Source organism: Podarcis tiliguerta (assembly GCF_965153285.1).
Source record: "Podarcis tiliguerta genome assembly, chromosome: 2".
In the NCBI taxonomy this organism is placed as follows: domain Eukaryota; kingdom Metazoa; phylum Chordata; class Lepidosauria; order Squamata; family Lacertidae; genus Podarcis; species Podarcis tiliguerta.
Genome location: NC_139535.1, coordinates 49,147,317 through 49,171,377, shown reverse-complemented (window position 1 = coordinate 49,171,377; position 24,061 = coordinate 49,147,317). Strand labels below are relative to the sequence as shown.

The 24,061-nt window shown below is 41.4% G+C and overlaps 1 protein-coding gene across 1 annotated transcript; it reads left to right on the top strand.

Annotated features, from left to right (window-relative positions):
- LOC310672253 (inter-alpha-trypsin inhibitor heavy chain H4-like) lies at window positions 1-22,859 on the top strand. Its single transcript, XM_083429131.1, has 22 exons — window positions 1-90; window positions 803-963; window positions 1,325-1,429; window positions 3,021-3,183; window positions 3,272-3,382; window positions 3,493-3,621; window positions 5,848-5,964; window positions 7,152-7,320; window positions 8,380-8,505; window positions 9,317-9,498; window positions 10,232-10,414; window positions 11,709-11,848; window positions 13,447-13,592; window positions 15,164-15,202; window positions 15,299-15,361; window positions 15,736-15,798; window positions 17,598-17,639; window positions 18,320-18,460; window positions 19,191-19,362; window positions 20,609-20,763; window positions 21,594-21,681; window positions 22,686-22,859. Exons 1-22 carry the CDS (start codon window positions 16-18, stop codon window positions 22,762-22,764), a joined length of 2,649 nt encoding a protein of 882 aa, XP_083285257.1. The 5' UTR covers window positions 1-15; the 3' UTR covers window positions 22,765-22,859.
- Window positions 22,860-24,061: the final 1,202 nt, after the last annotated feature.

The window sequence follows — 24,061 nt, the reverse complement described above, 5'->3', positions numbered from 1 at the left end:
TTTGTCACATCCAAAATGGACAGGCATTTTTTTGTCGCTTGGCTGTTTTTTTCTTCACTACAAGTATTTGTGGAACCTGCGGCACCTGAGGTAATTGTCCCTTTTTCTGAATTAGAGATGTCTCATTTGTCTTTAGAATATTGGGGAAATGTACATAAATTTGCAATATCCAATTTTTTAAAAGAACTTATTTTCATGTGGTGTTTAGGGTGATGGCACGTAATGGGAAGTCCTTATTCTTGGGCAGCAGATTTCCATGACTACTTTCCCTGACCTTACACTATTCACATCAGTAGACTACTCATGAATTAGATTCCCCTCCCCCTCTTTTTATCATGTTACCGAATGCAGTTTGGAAACATGAAAAAAGAGGGGGAGGGGAATCTAAATCATGTATGATTTTAACCTTAATTTAGTTAACACTACAATTGAACTGGTTGTCTTAAATACTGATGGGAGTATATAAACTACTAATTTAATTTATAATCTGGGAGGATGCCTAACTCTGTGATAAGAGTATCTGCTTTGCATGCCACGGGGTCCAGGTTTTCTAGAGAGCCTGCCAGTCAGTGTAGGACAACAGTGAGCTAGGTGGACTTAAGACCTGACCAGTGGCATAGTGGAGGGGGCAATTTTTTAGGGCAGGAGCATGAACATCATCTGCCAGAATGGAAGCCTAATGAATGCACTCTCTCCTTGCTCTGACAACTAAATGAGCTGATGAAATCTTGCTCTACAATAATACATTTGGGGTGGAAGAAGTTTGTCAGAATTCAGAGAATCTTTTCCTCTTCTTCTCCAGAATGCCATTGAAATCTACAGCCTGCATGTGGACTGCAAAGTTACCTCACGATATGCCCACACAGTAATCACCAGCAGAGTTGTCAACAGAGCGAATGAATCCAAGGAGGCTCTTTTTGAAGTGGAGTTACCCAAGTCAGCTTTCATCACAAACTTTAGCATGTAAGGCTTTGTAAGCTCATGTCTGGGGCCTCTTAAAAGATAGAGGACTTGCTCCAGCCCAGCTATTCTGTGAATGGAAGGGCTTCTTCCATCTGAGGAAGTGAGTTGCAACCAGTAAGCGGCTCCAGTGCCATCAACCGAACGTCCCAATGAGTGGAAGGGGGAGGCAGTTTTCACCTTTTAATTTATAAAAGCAGAATCTTACTGAAACTGAATTCACCTTCCCCAACCTCACCTCCCACATGGTTCTGAAGGGTCCCCCCAACTCCAGAGCAGTTTTTTGGGGAAGAAAAGGTGGGATGCATAAGAGGATATGTTCTCTTCCTTATGATTTTAACTGTTCAAAACACTGTTTGTTAAGGACCATAGATGGAGAAACATATCCTGGAATAATCAAGGAGAAGAAATCTGCACAAGATCAGTATGATGCTGCGGTTTCACAAGGACAGAGTGCTGGACTGGTCAAGTAAGCAACTCCCCCCTCTGCCGCCATTGCAGTCATGGGTAAAGCCATAGAGAGGATAGAAGTATATAGGAATATTTTGAAAGTGGCTTATACCAACTACTTTACTTGGCATTGCCACTACTTCTTAGCACCACTGACATCATTCCCCAAAGCTGAAGTGTGTCAAGAAAATGCACACTAGACCAAATAGGTTGATCAAATAATCACACAACAACAATACAAAAGGTAAAGGTGAAAAGAAAAAGGCACCAAACCTCATGTTGTGAGCAAAAATTGTCCATAAATACAGGCCAACTGTGATCATTCAGCAAAACATTAAGGCGAAATGGGTTGGAGCCAAAGTTCTGCTGATTTACTAGGTCTTTTCTGCCTTTGTCTCTCTTGCCTTGCACTTGCTCAGAAGCCTCTCCTAAATGTCAGGTGCCCTCAGTGTAAGCTGTGGCTTGGGACAGCAGCAATGGAAATGACGTGAAGGAGCAGCTGTACTGTTTAAGATAATCTCCTCACCTTCTAGAAGGGGCTTCCAGGGGCTGCAGAGCAAAGGAGGTGAAAGATTCCATCATGCAAGTGGCATTTTGCTCACACAGTTGCAGATCCACCCCAATATTCTTAGAACCTAAGTCTCAATTCACTCTATCTCCATTTTACAGTCCTAGCAGCACGCCCAAATTATAACATTCTAAGAGTGTAGATTTGACTAGATTATAATCGATCTAAAAGAGCTATTGGTGGCTTTCATAAAGTAAACCCGCTAAGGGTTATAGACACCATATCAAACACTCACTGGTATTGCATAGTGATGTCACTGAAGTTCAAATATTTCAAATATGAACTTTACAAATGATAATGTTCAGCTGCATCGTGAATTGACTGTTGTTTCGCGGAGAGGTTTCCCCCCAGCAAGGATCCTTGGAGACTGTCATTTCTGAGAGGCTCTTATTATTCCAAAAAGACACAAGGTGTTCTAGAAATGTCATGTCCCAGGTTTTTGGAAGTTCAGCAGTGTCTTATCCACAGGGTGACCAGGGACAGGTAGCATGCAAGCTCTTAACATCCCTATCCAGGTGCTCTAGAAAAGTCAATTTCCATGGATCCCTGGTGCTTTGGCTGCTGCTATTTCAGCACTCCGTGGAGGAATGAAAGACACCACTGGTGCCGTTTTCCTCTACAAGATAAACTACACCTGTCAGAATTCCCTCTTATACACAACTATTAAAAGTATAAGAGGCCTGCCTTCAGCATCTCCACTCCCATATCAGTACAAGTATACTACACTGCTTCGAAATCCAGTACCACGTGAGTTGACTTCTACTCATGTAGTGGGACATCTCATTCTTCTTCTCCCCCTTGCAGGCCCCTTTGCCTTCCAAATCTCTTCTTCAGTGTCCCCATATCCTCTGGAAAAGATTTGTGGGACACAAACAGCATCTGCAAGCGAAGGAGATAAAGGAAACATCTCATGGCACACGGAAGTCCATTCTGCTAGTGGATGGGCACAACTTAATATCACTCAAGAGTTCATTTCCCAGACAAACTTGAGGATGAGCTGCCAAATTCTTGCATAAAGCCTAAATTCCTCATTTCCCTTCAGATCAACTGGAAGAAAACTAGAACAGTTTCGTGTTTCAGTCAATGTTGCAGCTGCTGCCAAAGTTAACTTTGAACTCACATACGAGGAACTTCTAAAGCGAAAGCTGGGAAAGTACGAACTGCTGATCAAGGTCAAGCCCAAACAACTTGTTAAACACTTTCAGGTAAATTCTTGGAAAAGGCTCTTTCTATAAATGACACCAATGACTGGCTGAAGGTTATGACTCTGAAGCATCTTTTTATTTTCTTCAGATTGACACCCACATATTTGAACCACAAGGTATAAGTGCACTGGAAACTGAGAGCACTTTCATCACCAATGAACTGAACAATGCTCTAACAAAGGTGCAGAATGAGACAAAGGTATGTATTACATGGACTACAAGACTTAGCATGCTTTTAAAAAAGAATAAAAATCACCAGCCCTCCTATGCTAGCTTGACTGATTGTTTGCTTTTGTGGCTTGTATTTAGGCCCACATTTCATTTAAACCAACCATAGATCAACAAAGAAAAACCCCTGGACTGGATGACACGCTGCTCGATGGAGATTTTCTCATACGTTATGATGTTAAAAGGAGTGAGACTGCAGGTGATATACAGGTAAAAAATTACTGAGAATTCATAGTAATAGGCATCACTTAGCTAAATTCAGGGGGGGGGGGCATAGGAAAAGGCCTACTTACAAATTGTATAATCTTAGTTTCAGACAGCAACCCCTAAACTTTTGTTTGAAAACGAACCAGATCTGAATTGTAGCATAATCTTCTTCCTGAGATTTAGATATTCCAGTCAGTTTTCTAGGTTCTTCAGTAAGAAAGAGAACAGGAACTTCCTTTAGACAAACAGTTGTTGGCTTCTCATTTTCCTAGTCTTCATGTAGTCTAAGGACATCCCTACAGTAATTTCACCACAGAAAACTAACTGCAAAGGCAAAGGGTCTTTAATCTCAGTTTAAAAGACAAATATTGTATCTCTAGGAACACAAACCCTGTTGACATACCAGTAAAGTGGATGTGTTTATCTAAAAGGCTGGCTTAAGCTGCAATCCTATGCTCACTTACCTGGGAGAAAGCCCTGTTGAACTCAATGGGACTTACTTGTCAGTAGACCTATGTAGGTTTCAGTAGACCTATGCTTTGTCTTCAGTTCATCTGCTCAAAAATTTCTAGAAGTCAAGGTCCAAGTTTGGGGGAAGGGAGAACTCCAGCAGAGATTTAACATGGCAAAACATGCAGCAAAGCAAAGTGTAAAAATATTGGATGTAAATCCTTAAAATGTGCCCTTTTCAGCGAATTCCGAAATGTCTCCCTTTAAAATGTCCTTCCAAATTTTTCCACTTCCCCTGGCATAGAAAAAGACCACATCTGGTAAATTATAAAAATGGTTTACAGTGGTACCTCGGGTTACAGATGCTTCAGGTTACATACGCTTCAGGTTACAGATGCTTCAAGTTACAGACTCCGCGAACCCAGAAATAGTACCTCGGGTTAAGAACTTTGCTTCAGAATGAGAACAGAAATCGTGTGGCGGCGGCGCAGCGGCAACGGGAGGCCCCATTAGCTAAAGTGGTACCTCAGGTTAAGAACAGTTTCAGGTTAAGAACGAACCTCCAGAACGAATCAAGTTCTTAACCCAAGGTACCCTTGTACTTACAAACTCTCCTTGGGTCAGATAAATATGCCTACTATAAAGCATTCAGAAAAGTTGGAGAGGCAGCAAAATGTAGCTTGTTTACAAAATGCTAAAAGCTCCTAAACCAGGCATAGGCAAACTTGGCCATCCAAATGTTTTGGGACTACATTTCCCATCATCCCTGACCACTGGTCCTGTTAGCTGGGGATCATGGGAGTTGTAGGCCAAAAACATCTGGAGGGCCAAGTTTGCCTATGCCTGTCCTAAACTATTGTTATAGGAAAACGTTTGTTTCAGACTCCATGCTTGTCTCAAACAAAAGAGGCTGCAGCTCAAAGCTCCTCACACACCCATGTTCACATGTAGACTGAAGGAACGAAAGCTTGGTTACCTATTTCCTTCCAGGGTGAGGGGAAGTTACAAAGGCTAAACCTGCTGGGACAGGTTACTCTATGACCTTAACCCCTTCATGCATTACTGTATTTTTCACTCCATAGGGTGCACCTAGGTTTTTTGGGGGGAAATAAAGGGGAAAAAATTTATTCCCCCCCCCCCCCCAGGTGCAGGGCTGGGGCAGGGGAAGCCCGAGCTTCCCCTGACCCCAGCCCCCAGAACAGGCTGCTATCCGCAAGCGTGGGAGAGCTGCACAACTTCATTTTTGGAGGGGAAAAGGTGCGTCGTATAGGGCGAAAAATACGGTAATTAGATTCAAGCATGCTGGTTTTATGAGGCTGGATTAGCCTACATTTAAAGGGTTGGTTGTACTGCTCATACAGTGAGTTTCTGTGCGCATGATATAGTTGAATTGACATGTGGTCATAAGAAAGCAAGAGCATAAGAAAAACCTGGTGGAGCAAGCCAATGGCCCATGTAGCCTAGCTTTCTGTTCTCACAGTGGCTGAACAGTTGCCTGTGGGAAACCAGGAAGCAGGATTCGAGCAGAAGAACACACTTCCCTCCTGTGGTTCCTGGCATTCAGAAGCTGTGGAGGCAGAAAATAGCCATTGTGGCCATCAATAGCCTTATCCTCTATGAATTTGTCTATGAAGTTGTCAAATCCTGTTTTAAAAGCATCCAAGGTGGTGGCTATCACGGCTACTGGTGTGAGCAAGTTCCATAGTTTGACTTATTTTATACACTGCTGTGTTGTGATATGAATGTGTAATACCTTAATACCACTTATTTTGTTTTCAGATTGTTAATGGATATTTTGTGCATTATTTTGCACCCAGTCAAATGCCAGCATTTCCCAAAAATGTGGTCTTTGTCATAGACACGAGTGGATCTATGGAGGGGAAGAAAATACGGCAGGTAATGTTTTTCCAAATAGAAAATGTTCTAGTGTTTGTGCCATGCTACGCCAACAGTATGTTAATTACCAGTGACAATAGCAGTATCTCTTTGACAGTCACAATGAATCTTTATGGAGTCTGCTATGCCACAGCAGGACCAAACTGCTCCTCTCTTTGAGAGCTGAGGCACATAAGAACAAGTGTTTTAGCTCCTTAGAGCCTTGCTCATTTACAGTAGTTTGGACTTAGTCCCTGTCCTATTTTTCAAGCCCACTACCTCCTTGGCTGTTTATGCAAGATAGCCTTTAAAGTAAGGAAAGCAGTATTGTAGGACTGCCAATTCCCAGGGTCCACACATTCCCTTCTTCTCTCACTGGTACAATAGGTTTTGCTGGCTTTTGTAGCCCCTCAAGCATCTCCCAGGAAAAGCTAGGCCACATTCTGGAAATCAATTGGGTCTGTGTGTGCATAAAGCCCTGGAGATGCATCACCCCTATTGCTACAACCCTAGAATTGCCTTTCTGGGAGGAATCTCAAGGGGCAAGAGAGGTACAGCAGTGCATGATGTGTAATGACACATTGCCACACCTTCTCTTGACTGAATTTACTTTAGAAGACCAGCAGCAGAGCATGTAAATTCTACTACAGTCTGAAACCAGCCACACAGTACCGCCTCATCAAGTAAATTTCCCGGATAAATTGCTTTCTGTCATGTCAATTTACTTAAGAGAAGGCTACAAGCATGCTGTTTAAAAAGGACATAGTCCCTTGCCTTGTCTTTTTTTTTCTAGACCTTAGCAAATGATATTCAAGAGGGATGTTAATGGCCTAGAATGAAATTTAAAATGGGAACCAAATCAGTCACAACACAGACCAAAGCAGTTGTTCTGGGACACACCTTGCCCACAGCAACTTCTACATGCAGGGTCCTTCAACCGGCTTCATGGGTTAAATTTTTTTCTGCACAAAACCACTTCCATATTGGGGGGGGGGGAGAGAGAAATACATAGTTGTTTGGCTACAGTTCTGTGTCCACTTACTGGGGAATAAGTTCCATTAAATACAGGGGGACTTCTATATGAGCAGACATGCCAAGGATTAGGCTGCTAGACCCATACTCTGCAGAAATATTTATTTAAATATAAGTCTAATGTTAAGTTTCTGATTCTGTGACTGGAAATTACATTGCTTTATTACTTTTTATAGACAAAAGAGGCAATGAAAAAGATTCTGGAAGACCTTAATCCTGAAGATTACTTTAGCTTAGTTCTCTTTAGTAGAACTGTGAGGTTATGGACTTCATCTTTGTTGCAAGCTACAGAGGACAACGTGGAACGGGCTAAACGACATGTTGATACCATTTCTGCTGGAGGATGTAAGTTTGTCAACTGAACAGACTTGTCAAGTTTTTCAGCAAAGTTTTAATCAGAAATGCTCACTGCAGTATATTTTTAAAGTCCAAACCTAATTCTTAGGTGTTCGGTTTTTCATTCAATAGCTTCTTACTTTTTATGCTCAGAAATATGACAATATTCCTCCTCTGTTCAGTGTATTAACTCCCATTTGCATACTGTATGTCTAAACTTGCTCGTCTCTTGATTTTTCTTTGTGGACTTAGTGCTATTTTATTTTCTTTAAGCCATAGATTTCTACTAGTCCAGGTCTTTTTGCTTTCTTTCCCCATATCCCCAGGGCAACATCTTGCCTTCGATGCAGGAGCAAATGCCCACCAAGGTGCCAAGTCAAGATATTTTGGCACAAGAAATAGAATATCCCACAAGGGCCTCTCCTCCCACCCGAGCAATTAAACATTGCAGTAATAATGCAAGACATGCCAAAGCACTTTATTAAGAACTCAAACAACCCTTAGGCATGAGAAAAGGCCCATCAGAAATCTATAGCATTATCCACGCTAGCGCCTAGTTTCTAGAGATTTTTCTAAGGCCTGAGTTAAAACTCTGCCAGACCTTGGCAAACTGGAACACACATAAAACATGGGCTGGGTGAAAATAAAGCCTTTGTTTGTTTGTTTGTTTGTTTAACAGCAACATTAAGACTGAATGAAATTAATTTGCCTGTTTCTCTTAATTCAGTTGTGAAACTATTGACTGTACCCAGTGATTTCAGTAACTTTGCATTTATTTCTTTTGTGTTTGTCTTCTTTGTATGTTCAAAACTCATGGACTGGATTTTACAATATTGCAAATAAGAAATGAAATAACCATTAATTGGCTGCCTTTTCAAGACTGTCTAACTGTTGGGATGGCTCTGGCTGTCTCTCTCTCTCCATACCTTTGAAGCATCCTCACTAGATCTCTGAAGAACAATATGCTATGGCCTGTTGGCTATGCAAATAAAGTTTATTCTATTTCTTTCTGAAGAACAATATAAATCTCTGGTCAAATCCGCTGACCTGTTTTCTTTCCCATTACAGCAACAGATATTAATGGTGCTCTTCAGAAGGCAATACACTCACTGGACAAAGACACCACAGCTGAGCTATTACCAGACCAAAGCATTTCCATGATAATTTTGCTGACAGACGGTCAACCTACTACTGGTGAGTTAGAAACAGCAAAGCCACACATTCTGCTATTATTTTCATTTATATTTTTTATTTTTAATGCATACTTATCAACAATTACTTTAATTAGACATTTTCTCTCTGTGTGTGTGACCCCCTTTTCAAGCTCCTACTTCTCTTTCTCTTCAACAATTGGCCATTTCAAATCTTCCAGTAAAGATTCTCCCAATATCTTTGGATTTGGTTTTCACAAGCCCCTTAAACATTCAACATATCCATACAATTGACACAGAGATAATCAAATAAGCAAAAAAGTCTAAACAGAGGGAGGAGGACGCTAAACAGAGAGGAGCTGAAGAATCACACACAGACTGATCCTCAACAGAACTGTCTTCAAGCAGTTACAGCCTATGTGAGAACACAGAATATCCTCCAGACATCAGATTGCTGTACAATACTACAAAATTTCCTCATGCTTTATAACTCTCTTTCACACCTTCATTTACTTCGGACTCACTAGATTGTATGAGTGCCAGATGGGGGAAAAACAATATAGCCTTTATCTGGCTACAATATAGTACTCCTGCAGTTTCTCAATAAGAAACAGGAAATCCTAAATACAAAACATTTTTCTTGGTACAGAAAAAATATGTATTCTAGTTGAACACAGATATCCAATATTTGCTCCTGAAAGTTTTTTTCTTTAATTGAAAAGTCAGTGGGTGTTTGTAAACTCATTAATATTTTTTATACTCCCAACATCTGCTTGTTTCTTTCAAAATGCAGCATATTTAACTATTTTATCAGTGGCTGGGGTGTGTTCACATTTTATACCCATATATGACAGGTGAAACAAACATTGCTAGGATTCAAAGAAACATACGGAAAGCTAATGAGGGGAAGTACTTCCTCTACTGCCTTGGCTTTGGATTTGACGTCAGCTACACATTTTTGGAGAAGATGGCTTTAGAAAATGGGGGAGTGGCTCGCCGTATATACGAGGACTCAGATGCAGCCTTGCAGCTCCAGGTAGGGGAGAATTAACAATCAAAACATATACATATGTTTTAAATGAAGAATCTCAAAACTGTCTTCAGGTAGGCCAAAATATTTCTCTATGGAAAGGAATTCAGTGTTGTGCTATAAGTTAAAAGGTAGGTAAAGGACCTCTGGATAGTTAAGTCCAGTCAGAGGCGACTATGGCGAGCAGTGCTCATCTCACTTTCAGGCCGAGGGAGCTGGCGTTTGTCCACAGCCAGCTTTCCAGGTCATGTGGCCAGCATGACTAAACCTCTTCTGGCACAACAGAGCACCATGACAGAAACCAGAGCACACGAAAACACTGTTTACCTTCCTACTGCAGCGGTACCTATTTATCTACTTGCAACGGTGTGCTTTTGAACTGCTAGGTTGGCAGGAGCTGGGGCCGAACGACAGGAGCGCACCCCGCCACGGGGATTCGAACCGCCAACCTTCTAATTGGCAAGCCCAAGAGGCTCAGTTGTTTAGACCATGGCGCCACTGCATCCCTTGTTGTGCTATGGAAAACGTTCTGTCAACATGGAGCCTTCCCCTTTCTGCTTCCTATGCATGCTGTTCTGGGGGTTCTCCTGAGCACCCCAGAGCCAATTTTGGAGGGTGTGGGGGCACACGGAGGAAGGAGAGTGGGGGAGAGTCTCATTGCATTAACAGAAGTATTTGTGCAGGCTTCTGCCAATGGGATTTATTCCTGTGGTTACCTTTTCTGTCTGTCTCATTCAAGGGCTTTTATCGTGAGGTAGCTACGCCTATCCTGAAAGAGATTGAAATGAAGTACCCAGACAATGCCGTACTGGAAATAACTCAGAATAATTTCAAGTTGCTCTTTGATGGCTCTGAAATTGTTGTAGCTGGAAAGCTTAGCAATGACGTTGACGATCTTCCTGTGGAAATTAAGGCTAAAGGAGTAAGTAAATTGCTTCTTTTGTATGAACAACTTTGGGCTGCATAGTCATTTTTCTTTCCCCAACATTCTGTGGTACATTCCGCTTTGAAACTAAAACCTCTGCTTTTCCTTTTATGATTTGTTTAAAGTATTTGAAATTTAAGGGGGGGGAAATCCTTCATCCAAATATCCCAGGGAGGTTCACAATAGAAAAATATGAAATTAGAATACAAAATACATAATAAAACAGATATAAACAACAACAACAACAATAATAATAATTTGTTTATACCCCGCCCATCTGGCTGGGCTTCCCCAACCACTCTGGGCGGCTTCCAAAAAAAATATTAAAATACTGTACTACATCAAACATTAAAAGCCTCCCTAAACAGGGCCGCCTTCAGATGTCTTCTAAAAGTCTGGTAGTTGTTGTTCTCTTAGGCATCTGGTGGGAGGGCATTCCACATGGAGGGCGCCACTACCGAGAAGGCCCTCTGCCTGGTTCCCTGTAACTTGGCTTCTCGCAGTGAGGGAACCGCCAGAAGGCCCTCGGTGCTGGACCTCAGTGTCCGGGTAGAACGATGGGGGTGGAGACGCTCCTTCAGATATACTGGACCGAGGCCGTTTAGGGCTTTAAAGGTCAGCACCAACACTTTGAATTGTGCTCGGAAACGTATTGGGAGCCAATGTATGTCTTTCAAGACCCGTGTTATGTGGTCTCGGTGGCCGCTCCCAGTCACCAGTCTAGCTGCTGCATTCTGGATTAGTTGTAGTTTCCGGGTCACCTTCAAAGGTAGCCCCATGTACAGCGCATTGCTACCAAAACAAATCAATGACGCTCCCTCTCACAAACACATTTAAGAAGCCATAGAAGGTTAATCTGCCAAATGTATGTTGAAAAGAAACATTTTTGCCTGGAGCCTAAAGATATGCAACCAGGGGCGTAGCAGGGAGGGGGCTGACGGGGCGCTCCAGGCACATTGGGGGGCGGGCTGCTCCAGCCACCCTCCCTGAGCCAGCCCTGAACTGCTTTGCAAGACCCCTTGAGGGGGACATGGCAGCCATGCACTCTTTGATCTCAGCATCTCCAACAAAAACATGAGCTCACAATTGTCTTGTTTTTATTGTTATATTCATAATTTGTTGTTTTCATGAATGCGGTAGATGCCTGCTCCTCTCTCTTCCCTCCAATCTTAAAAGTTTGCTTAAATAGGTTTTCCCCTCTAACATCAGTTTGTGCAGAAAACAGTATGTGTTGCTTATATTCAGATTGAGTGTTACTTTGAATAACTCGCACTCCCCGCTCGTTTTCCAGCATGCCAGTGAACTTACTCTTAAAGAAGAGGCAAATATAAGAGAAAAGGAGCAAGTATTTCAGCATCAGAAATACATCTTTGGAAATTTCATTGAGAGATTATGGGCCTATTTGACAATTCAGCAGCTGCTAGAAAAATCGTAAGCTAATAATAGTGTTGCAAGCTTTGAAGCATGTGAGATTCCAGGGGTTCTATGTGCCTATCTAGGGTTCATGTTCCCCTTGGAATGAGGCTGTGGTGTCTTTATGATACAGTCATACCTTGGTTGTCAAATGGAATCAGTTTCAGAAATCTGTTCGACTTCTGAAAACGTTCAACAACCAAAGTACAGCTTCCAGATGGCTGCAGGAGCATCCTGAACTCAATCGAACGCCACGTCAGATGTTCAGGTTCCAAAGAACGTTGCAAACCAGAACACTCACTTCTGGGCTTGCAGCGTTTGGGAGCCAAAACATTCGGCTACAGAAGCGTTCAGGATCCAAGGTATGACTGTATATGGTTTATTTACACATACATACAAACACAGCCTCTGATGGAGGGGTTCACAGCATTAAGAGGATTATTCTTCTCCTATAGCCACAACCTTGGATCCCAACAGAAATCAGGCATGGCACTCTCTCTCTCTCTGGCTACCCGGCCCACAGCTTTGCTTCCAGATTATAGCTCCCATAACTTAACTCCCAACCCTGGCCTTTATCTTTCTAAGATAAGTTGCGGGGGGGGGGGGGAGGCACCCATTTGCTGTCTGGCACATATCCACTTCTTTTGTTACCTTAACAGTCCATGACCTCACCAGGAAGCTAGCCTGGCTATTCCAGGAATTTGAATCCTTGATTTGTTTTTAACACCTGCTGGATCTAGGGATTAGAAGGGTCTTGGCATACAGCCTACTCCCTCGCAACTCATAACACACTGTTAAGTGAGTAATAGTTGCTTAGTGACTTGAGAAACACTTCTTTCTGCAAGATCTTGGCTCATGCTGATAATCCCTTGGCTTTCATTGTTGCAGTCACATCCATACCATATATTTAAAATTGATATTTTATTGAATTTTTTTCAATTACAAAGCAATAAAGTGATGCAAAAAAGGGGGGAAAGAACAAAAAACACACAACTGTGTGAAGGAGAGAAAAAACATTATATGAATACATACAAAAATACCCTAACCCATACATTCTTTTATATATTTGATATTGTTATCCTAATACTAATGTAAATATATATTTAAATGACATAAGTTCCTCCACAGAATCCCAGGAATATAGTTTGTTATAGGTTCTGGGAATTGTGAGGAAAATTACATTCACAGAATTCTTTGGGAGAAGCCATGACTATATAAATGTGCTTTAAATATATTGTGTGGCTATGTCTGTTTCAGTGAGAGGGTGTAAATCATAGCAGGTTGTATCAAACTCAATTACTGTGCACATGATACAACGTCTGCAAGCACAGCACAACTCCTCCCCATCTTCTCCCCTTGCTTGACCCCCAAATCTATTCTGGGTTCCCCCACCCCAAACCCTTCAGAGCAGGTTAGAGGCTGGTGTAGGGTGCCCATGGGGGTAGGAGAAGGAGGGGAAGTCCTGTTACACTTGTGGGTGTTGTTCTGTGTGTGCAGTTATCTAGAAGCCAACATTCCTAACATAAAACCCAACGCATATACATAAGTCTCTGTATTTTGTTTCACTGGATCATGTGTAGAAAGCAGACAGTGCAGATTTTGCCTCTGTATCTTAGTGCTTCAGCTGATGGAGAACAGCGGGAAAACCTGGAAGCTCAAGTTTTGAACATCTCCTTGAAGTTTGGATTTGTTACACCCCTCACTTCCATGGTAGTCACTAAACCTGATGCTCAAGAGGTGGCAAACAAGCCTACAGAGGCAGGTAAATCAGAACAAATTGCTCCCATCTCAAACTGAAGTGATACATGCATTTATCTTTTGAATCTCATCCAAGTTCAGTGCTAGAAGAATGAGTTGAGAGCTCTGGCCATGCGGTCGTGTTGGGAGAGTGGTAAAACAGTCAGATAGAAGTATAACTATTGAGGCAAGGATAATGATAAATGTAGCTTATAATTATGTGAAGAAAGGTGAAGTCACTGATGTGATAGCACTGGTATGTTATTGGTGCTGAATATACCTTTCATAGAATCATAAAACTGTAGAGTTTGAAGGGATGCCAGAAAACACAACTAAAGAATCCCTGGCAGATGTTTAAAAACTTCCAATGAAGGAACGTCAACCACTTTCGAAGGGAGTCCATTCCACTTCTGTCAGAAGTTCTTGCTGATGTTTATTTGGAATCTCCTTTACTGTCATTTGAATCCATTGGTTCATTGGTTTCTGGAGCTGCAGAAAACAAGCTTGCTCCATCTTCCACGTGACAGCCCTTCAGATAGCTGAAAATGGTTGTCAAATCACCTCTTAGTCTTCTCTTCTCCCATCTTAACACCCAATAGCCTCAATCATTTCTCATAAGGCTTGGTGGCCAGACCCTTGATCATCTTGGTTTCCCTCCTCTGCACATGTTCCAGCTTGCCAATATCCTTCTTAAACTGTGATGCCCAGAATTGGACACAGGACTCCAGATGTGGTCTGACCAAGGCAGAATAGAGTAGTACTATTACTTCCCCTTGGGGACACGGGTGGTGCTGTAGGTTAAACCACAGAGCCTAGGACTTGCCGATCAGAAGGTCGGCGGTTCGAATCCCCACAACGGGGTGAGCTCCCGTTGCTCAGTCCCTGCTCCTGCCAACCTAGCAGATCAAAAAGCACGTCAAAGTGCAAGTAGATAAATAGGTACCGCTCCGGTGGGAAGGTAAAGGGCTTTTCTGTGTGCTGCTCTGGTTCGGCAGAAGGGGCTTAGTCATGCTGGCCACATGACCTGGAAGCTGTACGCCGGCTCCCTTGGCCAATAAAGCGAGATGAGTGCTGCAACCCCAAAATTGGTCACAACTGGACCTAATGGTCAGGGGTCCCTTTACCTTTATTACTTCCCTTGGTCTGACAATAGAAAACAGTGTGAATTGCTTAGAATGATATAATAGGCAGACTCTTTGGAATTATTCCTGATCTGGTTTGTGGTTTTCAGCAATAGAATTTGGTGAGTGATTGTCTGTTAAGTCATACTGAGACCCATTAAAATCCAATAACTTCAGTAATAAGTAACTTAAGTCTATTGATTTCTATGAATCTAGAATGGGTATGAGGAACGTTGGTGACATATCTTTTTGGGTTTCCACCAAGAAATTTAGGTACCCCAAAACTGTGAAATCGTACTATTGTTGTGAAATAGTTTTCTCAAAAAGGTCAATCGAGAAAGGTGACAGATTAGCACACATTACTTCCCAATAGCACCAAAAGGCTATGGCACAATTCGAGGGGGCAAACACAGGAGAAATAAAAATTGAGATGGAGCTTACAGTCCATTAAAGCTGTCTTTGTTTCTTTGACCAGATAATGAGAATGTAAACACTGCTGCAGATCGAACATTTGGTATGTAATCTGATTCAACAATTAAATAACAGTAACTTATTCCTAAGAATTTCTATACTGTGAGAAAAATGATCTAACCATGAAACTCTCTCATAGGCATGATGAAAGCTTCTAGAATCGTAGGAGGTAGCGATCCTCTTGACAACTCCGGGAGTTATGGTATGAAATCTTCACGAATTTACAGCTCCAGCTCCACAGTCTGTTTTCTGGAGTGTTGAGAATTGAGGCACTTATCTCTCTCCTGTACAGAAGTTGCAGAGTCACTAAAAATCCGCCAACAGCAATGCTGAAGTCGTATGGGGTTAGAGTGGCTCTGTTTCTCTCTGGAGATGCGGAGCCAGAAGGAGGGTTTCTCTTCGTGTGCCATTGGGCACAGCCATGTGAAGTTGGACACACAATGTGTGCAGGTGGAAAAAGGAGGGAACTAGAAGGATTATATTTATGTCAGGGATAGTATGGACACAAATTGTATTAGGGTAGAATGTGCTTTGCTTCTGTACTTACACATCTTGAAACACTTCCTTCTTTTTCAGGAAGACCATCTAGCCGTAACTATGACCATTCCCAAACTGATTTTTTTATTACTGCTGCGCAAGGTAATGTCCATCACATTCTTGTATGGTTTAGGCCAGGCATGTCCAAGGTCCGATTCAGGGGCCTAATCCGTCCCACCAGTTGATTTAATCTGGCTCCCATGGCAATACATCCTAAATCCTTAAAAAAAGTTCAAAAATCCTTAAAAAATCTCAACAACTGTGGTCGGCCCTCACTCATGTTCCCTTCATCAAATCTGGCCCTCTTTGAAAAAAGTTTGCACACCCCTGGTTTAGGCTTATCTTGCACTCGGTGTTCCTTCTTCTGCAGCCATTGTAAAACAGTTGGTCCCTGGGAGCCAATGGTGGCATATTATAATGGACGTAAAAATTACAGCTGTTTCCACACATGGTTGGGCCCGCCTCCTACTTTTAAGTACAGCACTTGCATGTATGAGCCTCTCTGCGCCAGTGCTGTGGGTCTAGCCACAGGTATGCAGACAGGACAACATCAGTGTTCTTGTAATTGGGTGACTGCAAAGAATTGGATGGACCTTTCCTCTCAAATCAATGGAATACACACTCTTAGCACACTCAATGCAAAATATTTAACAATTAAAGATTCTTTGTTTTTTGTTTTCTTGGGGGAGTGCTACACTCACCATTTTCCTCTCCCTGCTCCCTACAGCTGGGTATGCGAGGCAGAGGAAAACTACTACTAATTTGATAATCCCTTTTCTCTTTCTTAATCTCATGGTGGTGAGTTTGATTCCTGCTTTGCAGAGAGTTGGACTAGATGACCCTTGGGTCCCTTCCAACTCTATGATTCTATGACTAATCAGTTTCGTGAGACTTTGGTTTTTGTGTAATTTTCTTAGTCGCAACTTGAGGCAGAGATAGCCTTGGGAAAGATTGAAAGTGGGGAGGGTCTCTGTATGGGGTCCTGAGGTCCTTGCTCCCAACCAGAGCTTCCAAGTTTTTGCTTTCCCTTCATGGGTAAGGGATTGTGAATAGCTGCTTTATAATTGGCTTAGCGTTGCTTCCAGGTGATAAGTTATTGAGCATTCATCCTCATTTGTTTGCAGAATGTTTTCAGGGTGGTTATATAATGGCTCTGGTTTATTGAAGATTTACTCTGATTTGTTTGCAGGGAGGGTGTACAGTGCTGCATCAAAAAATTGTTATCTCACAATTTCCAGTGCTTTTTCCTGCCACATTCTTTACTGCAAAAAGTCTCTCTGTGTGTGCAAGAGCATCAAATATGCTTTAGTTGTGCAACCTGAATTTGTCAGTGTGAAATTGCATGACACCCACAAAATGTTAAGTTCAGTGTTCTTGGGAAAGGAGGAATGCTTATTTTTTCCCCTTGAGAACAAATATGCATGAAGCTGCCGGTGTTCACTTTCTGAGTGTTTTTGCCTGGCAGATTTTGCCCTGTTTCAGGGACATCAAGTGGCATTTCTCCTAGATGAATCTTTCAGCCAAATGTAGTTGGCAATTGATATACAGTATTTAAAAGCCACTTGGCAGTATTGTTTGCTGCATGGTGATTGTGATTTAAAAAATATATTAGGACAATTTTTTAGGGGTAGCAATGTGTCCCTATACCTTAAATGGGACATGTTAAATAAAAAATAAGAATCCTGCTAAATAAAAAATACGAATCCTGTTAAATAAAAAATAAGAAAAACAAAAACAAAAAACAGAACCCCAGTCCATATGACCAGCGATGAGACATGATGGGAATCATAGTCCAAAATCTCTGGAGGACACCAGGTTATGGAAGGTTGATCTCCCTATGTATATACCTATGTAGTATAACAGCAGGAAATTAACAATTTATATACTTTTGGGTTATTTAGATTATGCGGATTATTCATACCCATTGGTGGGGAGTCACCCTGGTGAGTAATTCACACTTTATTCTCTATGAATATATTTTCCCCTCCATGAGGTGTTTCTGATATGGGTACATGTATTTGGAATCCCATTGGTAAGGTGGAGGGGAGCAACATTCAAGACTAAGTGGGGAAATGTTTGGTGAGGAACAGGTTAAGCAGCACCCAGGCCACTCCGCAGAACAAATTCAGTCCCCCAACATCCCCAGGTGGGGCTTGGAAGGACTTCTGCCTGGAACCCTGCAGTGAGTGTAGACAGTCCTGAGACAGATAGATCAATGGCCTGACTCAGTATAAAGCAGCTCCTCTCTTCCTAAATTTGCAGCCTTCTGAGGTTGCTATTCTTTTTTATATAAAACCCCCCCCCCCACACAACCTTTTCAGGTTTGTTAAGAGTGTGTGTGTAATATGCAGCATGTGTGATTTGGGAATTGAGAAAACTCAAGGTGTCACCTTCCTTAGTGCTTGTCCTGTCTCTATCGCTTAATTTTAAGTCCACTCTACGAGGGCTTTGTCATATATGAGCAGGAGGACTTTGGGCCACCAGCCACCATTTGGAATCAATATGGAAGACCCAAATATAGCTTTGACATGACTTCACTGAAGGTTTGGCAAGGCAGGTCCAAACTCACAAATTGCACTATTAAAAATGACATATTTTTTTTTTGGTTTCTACTGATTCCTAGGCAACGTTCAGTCTCTCCCAGACACTGTTAATGAGTATCCAAGTTTCATTCTTCAACTGACTCATGAAAAAAATCCCATTTGTTTAAATATCAATGGACTGTTGCAAACACCCATAACCCTGCTGACTGATGCAGACGAAGGTAAGCCTTCTAATGTAAGCTGCTGTCAACTCCCTAACTTTCATGTCAAGCATTTTGGTTGTTTCCAGAAATCTGTGTGAGTGCATTTTATTTGACAATGAAATATATTAAAACCACTGACCCGGAAAATCTCAACACTATTGGTCTTGTAGAGCTTACACTAAAAATATTGTGACATGGTTTTCTGTTGCTAATATCATGCATTAGTCAGAAAACGTGGTTTTACATGTCTCATTCCAGTTGTTCAAAGTGTTTCACATATTTATTGTAGAAATCCTTCCTGCACATGTCTCACTTTTTAATATTGTTATTTATTCTTATTTATTGTTATTATTTCATGGTCCATAGGCCAACATAGTCCTATACTTAATCAGTACTATTTGTTTTAAAGGTTGAGGGTCCAATTTCAGAGTTTACTTCTTTTATACCTGCCTGTATCTTCTCTCTGTCATCCCATGTCTTATGTACATGTTTTGTACATTTGTCAATACTAACCAACAAATATAGGCTAGTTGTATCATCTGGTTCTAGATGTAGCTCTTGCAATTCTGGCCAATTGTGTGATTTCAGGAGGCATTCAAAAAAGGTGACAAGAAGTGGTGGCAACACATGGAATTTGTTGCTCTTGAGCTTATATCACAGTTTTATTTATATTAAATTGTTGCTTAGTAAACAGCAATATGTTTCTTGCGTATGATCCTCATATTTATTTTGACTATTATATTTCCAGGGATCAAAGTGACTGGTAAGCTTGGAGAAAACAGAAAGTTTGTGGAGTTCAACATAATCTATCAGACACCCAATGTGCAAATCAACGTGTCAATGGGAGAAATTATACTGAATGATCAGGGCAATGTGAGCTCTTTCCCATGGACAAAGGCTGCATCTTTAACAACGAGAGGGTAATATTTGATATTTTCAGTTTCTTTTCAGTGTTGGTTGGTCTGACTTTAAGGCTATACTTAATGCTACTTTTACATTCTTGAACTCCTAAACTTACATAACTTTTCAAAGCACAAGCCTTTGTTGTTCATGCATCAAAAAATAACAGCTTTCATGTGAAATTCAGAGGATTCCCTCATTTTGGGACTTTAAAAAATATTGGTTTTCTCTTTGAACAAAGCATTTTAATTTCCTATGAACTGAGGTAGGTGCTTCATAATATATGTTAGCTTAGACTGGCGATTAGCAGTTAATTGGCCAGAAAATAATGAAATTGACTCAGTAGCTCAAGCTGAAATGTTTCAGTGAATTGTGCCCACTGAGCTTTGTTCTGATTTATTTTGTGGCTTGGATGTCACAGCAGCTTTTGATACAATTGGCAGTGGTGCCATTTTGGACAGCCTTACTGGAGGGGGTGTTGAGGGCATAGAGTCACAGTGACACCAATCATGAGATTATATCTTGCCCCCCATACTTTTTAACACCAATGCGAAACAACTGAAGGTAATATTAGGAAGACAGTGGAACCCTGAATTGGTGTCTGGAGAGTGTCCTAATCAAAATCAAATGATTTCAATTTCAGGAGCTTATTTTACCTTTAAATGTAAAGCCCTAAATAGTTTAGGGTCAAGTTATTTGCAGGAACCCTACAAACCTGCTAAAGCATGATGGTAGCCACCTGAGACAGAATCTTTTCAGTAGTAGCCCCACATCAATGGAATCTCCTCCTCAAAGATCTTTGAAAGACACCTTTTTTGGTTGTTTTTACATGGTCTCTTAATTATTTTTTTTAGTTTTCTAAGTTTTTCCTAATGATGACTTTGTCTTTCAATGTTTAAGCCTCTCACTCTAATACAGGCTTATATTGCTTTTTCCTTGGTGTTCATTTTCTATTCTGATTGTAATAATTTTTACCTGTTGCTGGTAACTATTGTGTCATAAGAGGAGTGTAAATATTTTTTAAAAATAAGAAATGCAACAAGAACCAAATGCAGAAATACCTATTAAATTATGCCACCTTGAAATTGGGATTGCAGATCAAGAGGTAATTCAGGGAATATTGAATTGTTACAATACATATAGTGACACAACTCTACAAACATTTGGTATTCCATAGTAATAATGTATATATTTCTATATATTAATATTTATTCATTTATTTCAACATGTATATATTTAGAAATAACAGCATCACTTCCTTCCTAGGTTGAGCTTTCTTATTGAAAAGGAAAGGAGTCTTTCACTATCAGGACCAGACGGTATCACAATACAAGTTTACTATATGAAGAACCCTCTTAATTTCCTTGGATTGCACTTCAAGAATAGTGAACTTTTTTCTAACAACATTGATGGACTTTTTGGTATGTATTCAGATTGTGCAATGAAGTAGCAATCATCATGCTATTTACCAGTAAGCTTGGTTTTGATGTAGCACTATAACTTAATATTGTATATCCTTGGAACAACACTAAAAAGAAATGAGCATGATTGTCTCTACATTTCAGATGGAGTGGGGATGAGAAGGGGAGCCCTGGTTTAGTGGCTTTCCTAAGTCACCTAGTCAGTTCATGACACCTTAAGTTATGTTTCAACTGGCAACTGTCTGGTTCACAGCTCAATCTCTCCGTCACTACACCAATACTTATGAGAATTGGGGTGCTGCTGCTGACATGATTGTCAGGAGAGCCACTGAAGATCTTCATCAGTTTCCAGGCCCAACCTGATGTTCTTAGTCCTATCTTTGGAGAGGGAACCCATGTCAGGCTCTTGGCCATGGCTGCCTCCTCCCTGGGGCTCACCGTTCCTCACGTACAAGGCAGCTCCACCTCAGAAAAGTGGACAAGTGTTGAATAAATGTCTAGAGAAAACTCAGAGAAACACTGAGCTTGTTGTTTTATGAGTAAAACTACCTGCTCATGTTTAAGTATTGATTATTATTCATAGTAGGTGCAAGTGTACTTCAGTCTATCCATTTTGTTTGCTATAGGCCTGTCAAAGGCCATGGTGAGCTGCCCCCCCCCCAAATACTTCCATCAAGATAAATACTAGACTAGACAGTAGTCAAATGTATCCTAAAATCAAGCAGGAATCAGCCTTTATTGGAAGGGGGGGTGAGACGCGTATTGCAGCTGCTCCAGCATAGCTTTGAGAACTGCAGTTATTTTCCTGTGTTTTTCTTTGTGTTCCCCAGGTCAGTTTTACTCTAATAAACATCTTCAAAGACACAGCAATAGAAAGAAGATGTTGACTGTACGAGGACAATCATATAGTTTCACAAGGTAAAAGCCACAGAAAAACACTTGTTGTAGACTATATGAATGTATGTGTGTGTGTGTATGAGAAACTTGTTAAGATATCCGTACTTTGTCTTCTTTTCTCTAGCTTAAAATGCCCAGGTACCCTGAGCTTCCCTTTCACCACATACCTTACACAGCTCTGCAATTTGGGAGGGGGCAGTATTTTACATGAAGAAGAATGTTGAAAGTGATAATAAAATATAGTAAATTTTGAGTCATCCCCATGCCTTTCAGGTCTTCAGCACATTCATTAACCTCTCCCTTGTTACTAGCTTTCCTCGGCCAGTTCCCCCAGTCTTTGCCAACGAAAAAAAGTTATCCTTTGTGAAGGAGCGGGGGGTTAACATCAATGGGGAGGGCTTATTGAGTCCTTGGACCCAATGTCATGCCAACCCTTACCCTGCCTGCTGCTGTCAAGAAAGATTTGGCAGTCTTGTTGTTTTGCTGCTCTCCTGGGTCACATAATGCTCCTGCCTGGGCAAATGAATTTTGCTATACAGTTCTCCAACCAACCAATGTTTACAAAAATACATATATTAGGGGGAAATGTGCATACAAATGTTAGTGAAAATGACATACAGAATGCATTATATTAGAGGAAATTGCTTTCAAAAATACATTCATTAGTAAAAAAAACACATCCCAAAATGTGTTTATTAGGAGAAATTTGCATTGAATGTTGATGAATCTTCATGAGGATTTTTCATTCTTATGCTGTGAATTGCTGCACAAATGTGGAAGGCTGAATTTAAGATGGAAAAAAATAAGAAATGGAGAGAAGAGAAACTGGCAGATCCTTTCATTCCTAGCTCTTCCCATTTGCAAGGGAAAGGTTTTTGCTAGCAAAAATTGGGGGAAAGGCTGTCAATGCAGTGACATTAAAACAAAAATCATTTGCAGGGGAATAGCTGAGAAGACCATGTGACTTTCAAGGGGGCTTTTACTTTGAATGGGAACTCATTGATCTTTTTTCTTTCATTTTAAAGGCAAAACAAGAAAGATTACAGGACTGAACAGGGAGCCAATGTCGATTTTACCTGCTGGTCACTGGATATAACTCCTTGAAGAACAGCATTTAAAGCAGTAAAAATGTCCATCTTTTGTATTAAGTGTAACTATTACATTTCATTTCAGTGATAACTATTAAAATTGTAAAGGGATGTTTGTCCTCTGTTTCATCATATTTCAAACTTTAGCGACCCTTGAGAAGCGTGGGAGGTTGTAGCAGCATGCAAGACTTTCTTCAATGTTGATTTAAGGGCCAATATCTATTGGAAGCCACAATCTCCTGATTGGGAAATATTAATTTTTGGAGGGAGGCTTAGGTGGCAACTGGAGTGCCTGTGTAAATTACTCAATTTCTGATTATGTAAGCTCCAGCATTACCTAACTCCGGAGTTGAGCAACATGACAAGTTCAGTAATATTGCTGAGTTCAGTAACATGACAAGTCAATAACATGACAGCACCATCCCTTTGTGGCCCCATGCTCTTTTTTCACCCCTTGCATTTTAAAGCAGTGGATTATATGCAGTTAGCGTCCCTCTACTGATGGAAGACTCTCCAATACACCCTCCAATACACAGTTTCTCCTGCAGCCCCCACCCCACCCTGGTCTGCAATGGAGGGTCAGGAGATCCTTCAAAATAGCTTAGGAGTTGGTGTTGAATTGCAAGGAGGCAAGGGAAATCATAAAAAAGGCACAGGAAGGTTAAGTGCTCAACAAACAGTAATGTTAGGATAAATATTCAACTGAACTGCTTTGCAGCATACAACATTCTGAACTGTAAGTGCCACTATGTAGTTCATCAAATATTCTTCTATTGTTATAGAACTGAGGGGTTCATTGTGCCTGGGAGTCTCAACCGTCTACAAAATTGGGGCCTATACAAGAGGAAACCAGCCTCCTTGTAATATGATGGCCCTGGCTGGCCCAGCTAAGTATCCCCATTTGCATTACCAGGCTCCATGCAGAGGTGACCATGTTCCATGGAGACAACTGAGGGATTATGCCCTTCAGGAAAGGGGAGGCATTTTCCTCACCTCACTGGAATGACACCATCTTGAAAGGAAGAGAACAACAGCCAGGAGTAGTCTGCCTGTTAGTGTTAACTGGGAATGGCTGCTTACCCTGCTGGGGGAGGACAGTGGTTGCGGCCCATCACAGTCTTTCCCTCCACCCCTGAGGAGAGGGGTAAGAGTTGCCTCTTCACAGCCGACCATTGGGACCTCTCCCAGCTGCCTGCTTTGGATGGCAGGATAGCTTTCCAACACACACACAAACTGAACTGCCCAACCAGGAGCAGGCAAGGAGCTGGAGTCTAGATGATGGAGCAGAGTCAGGAAGTCTTCATTCCGGTCCA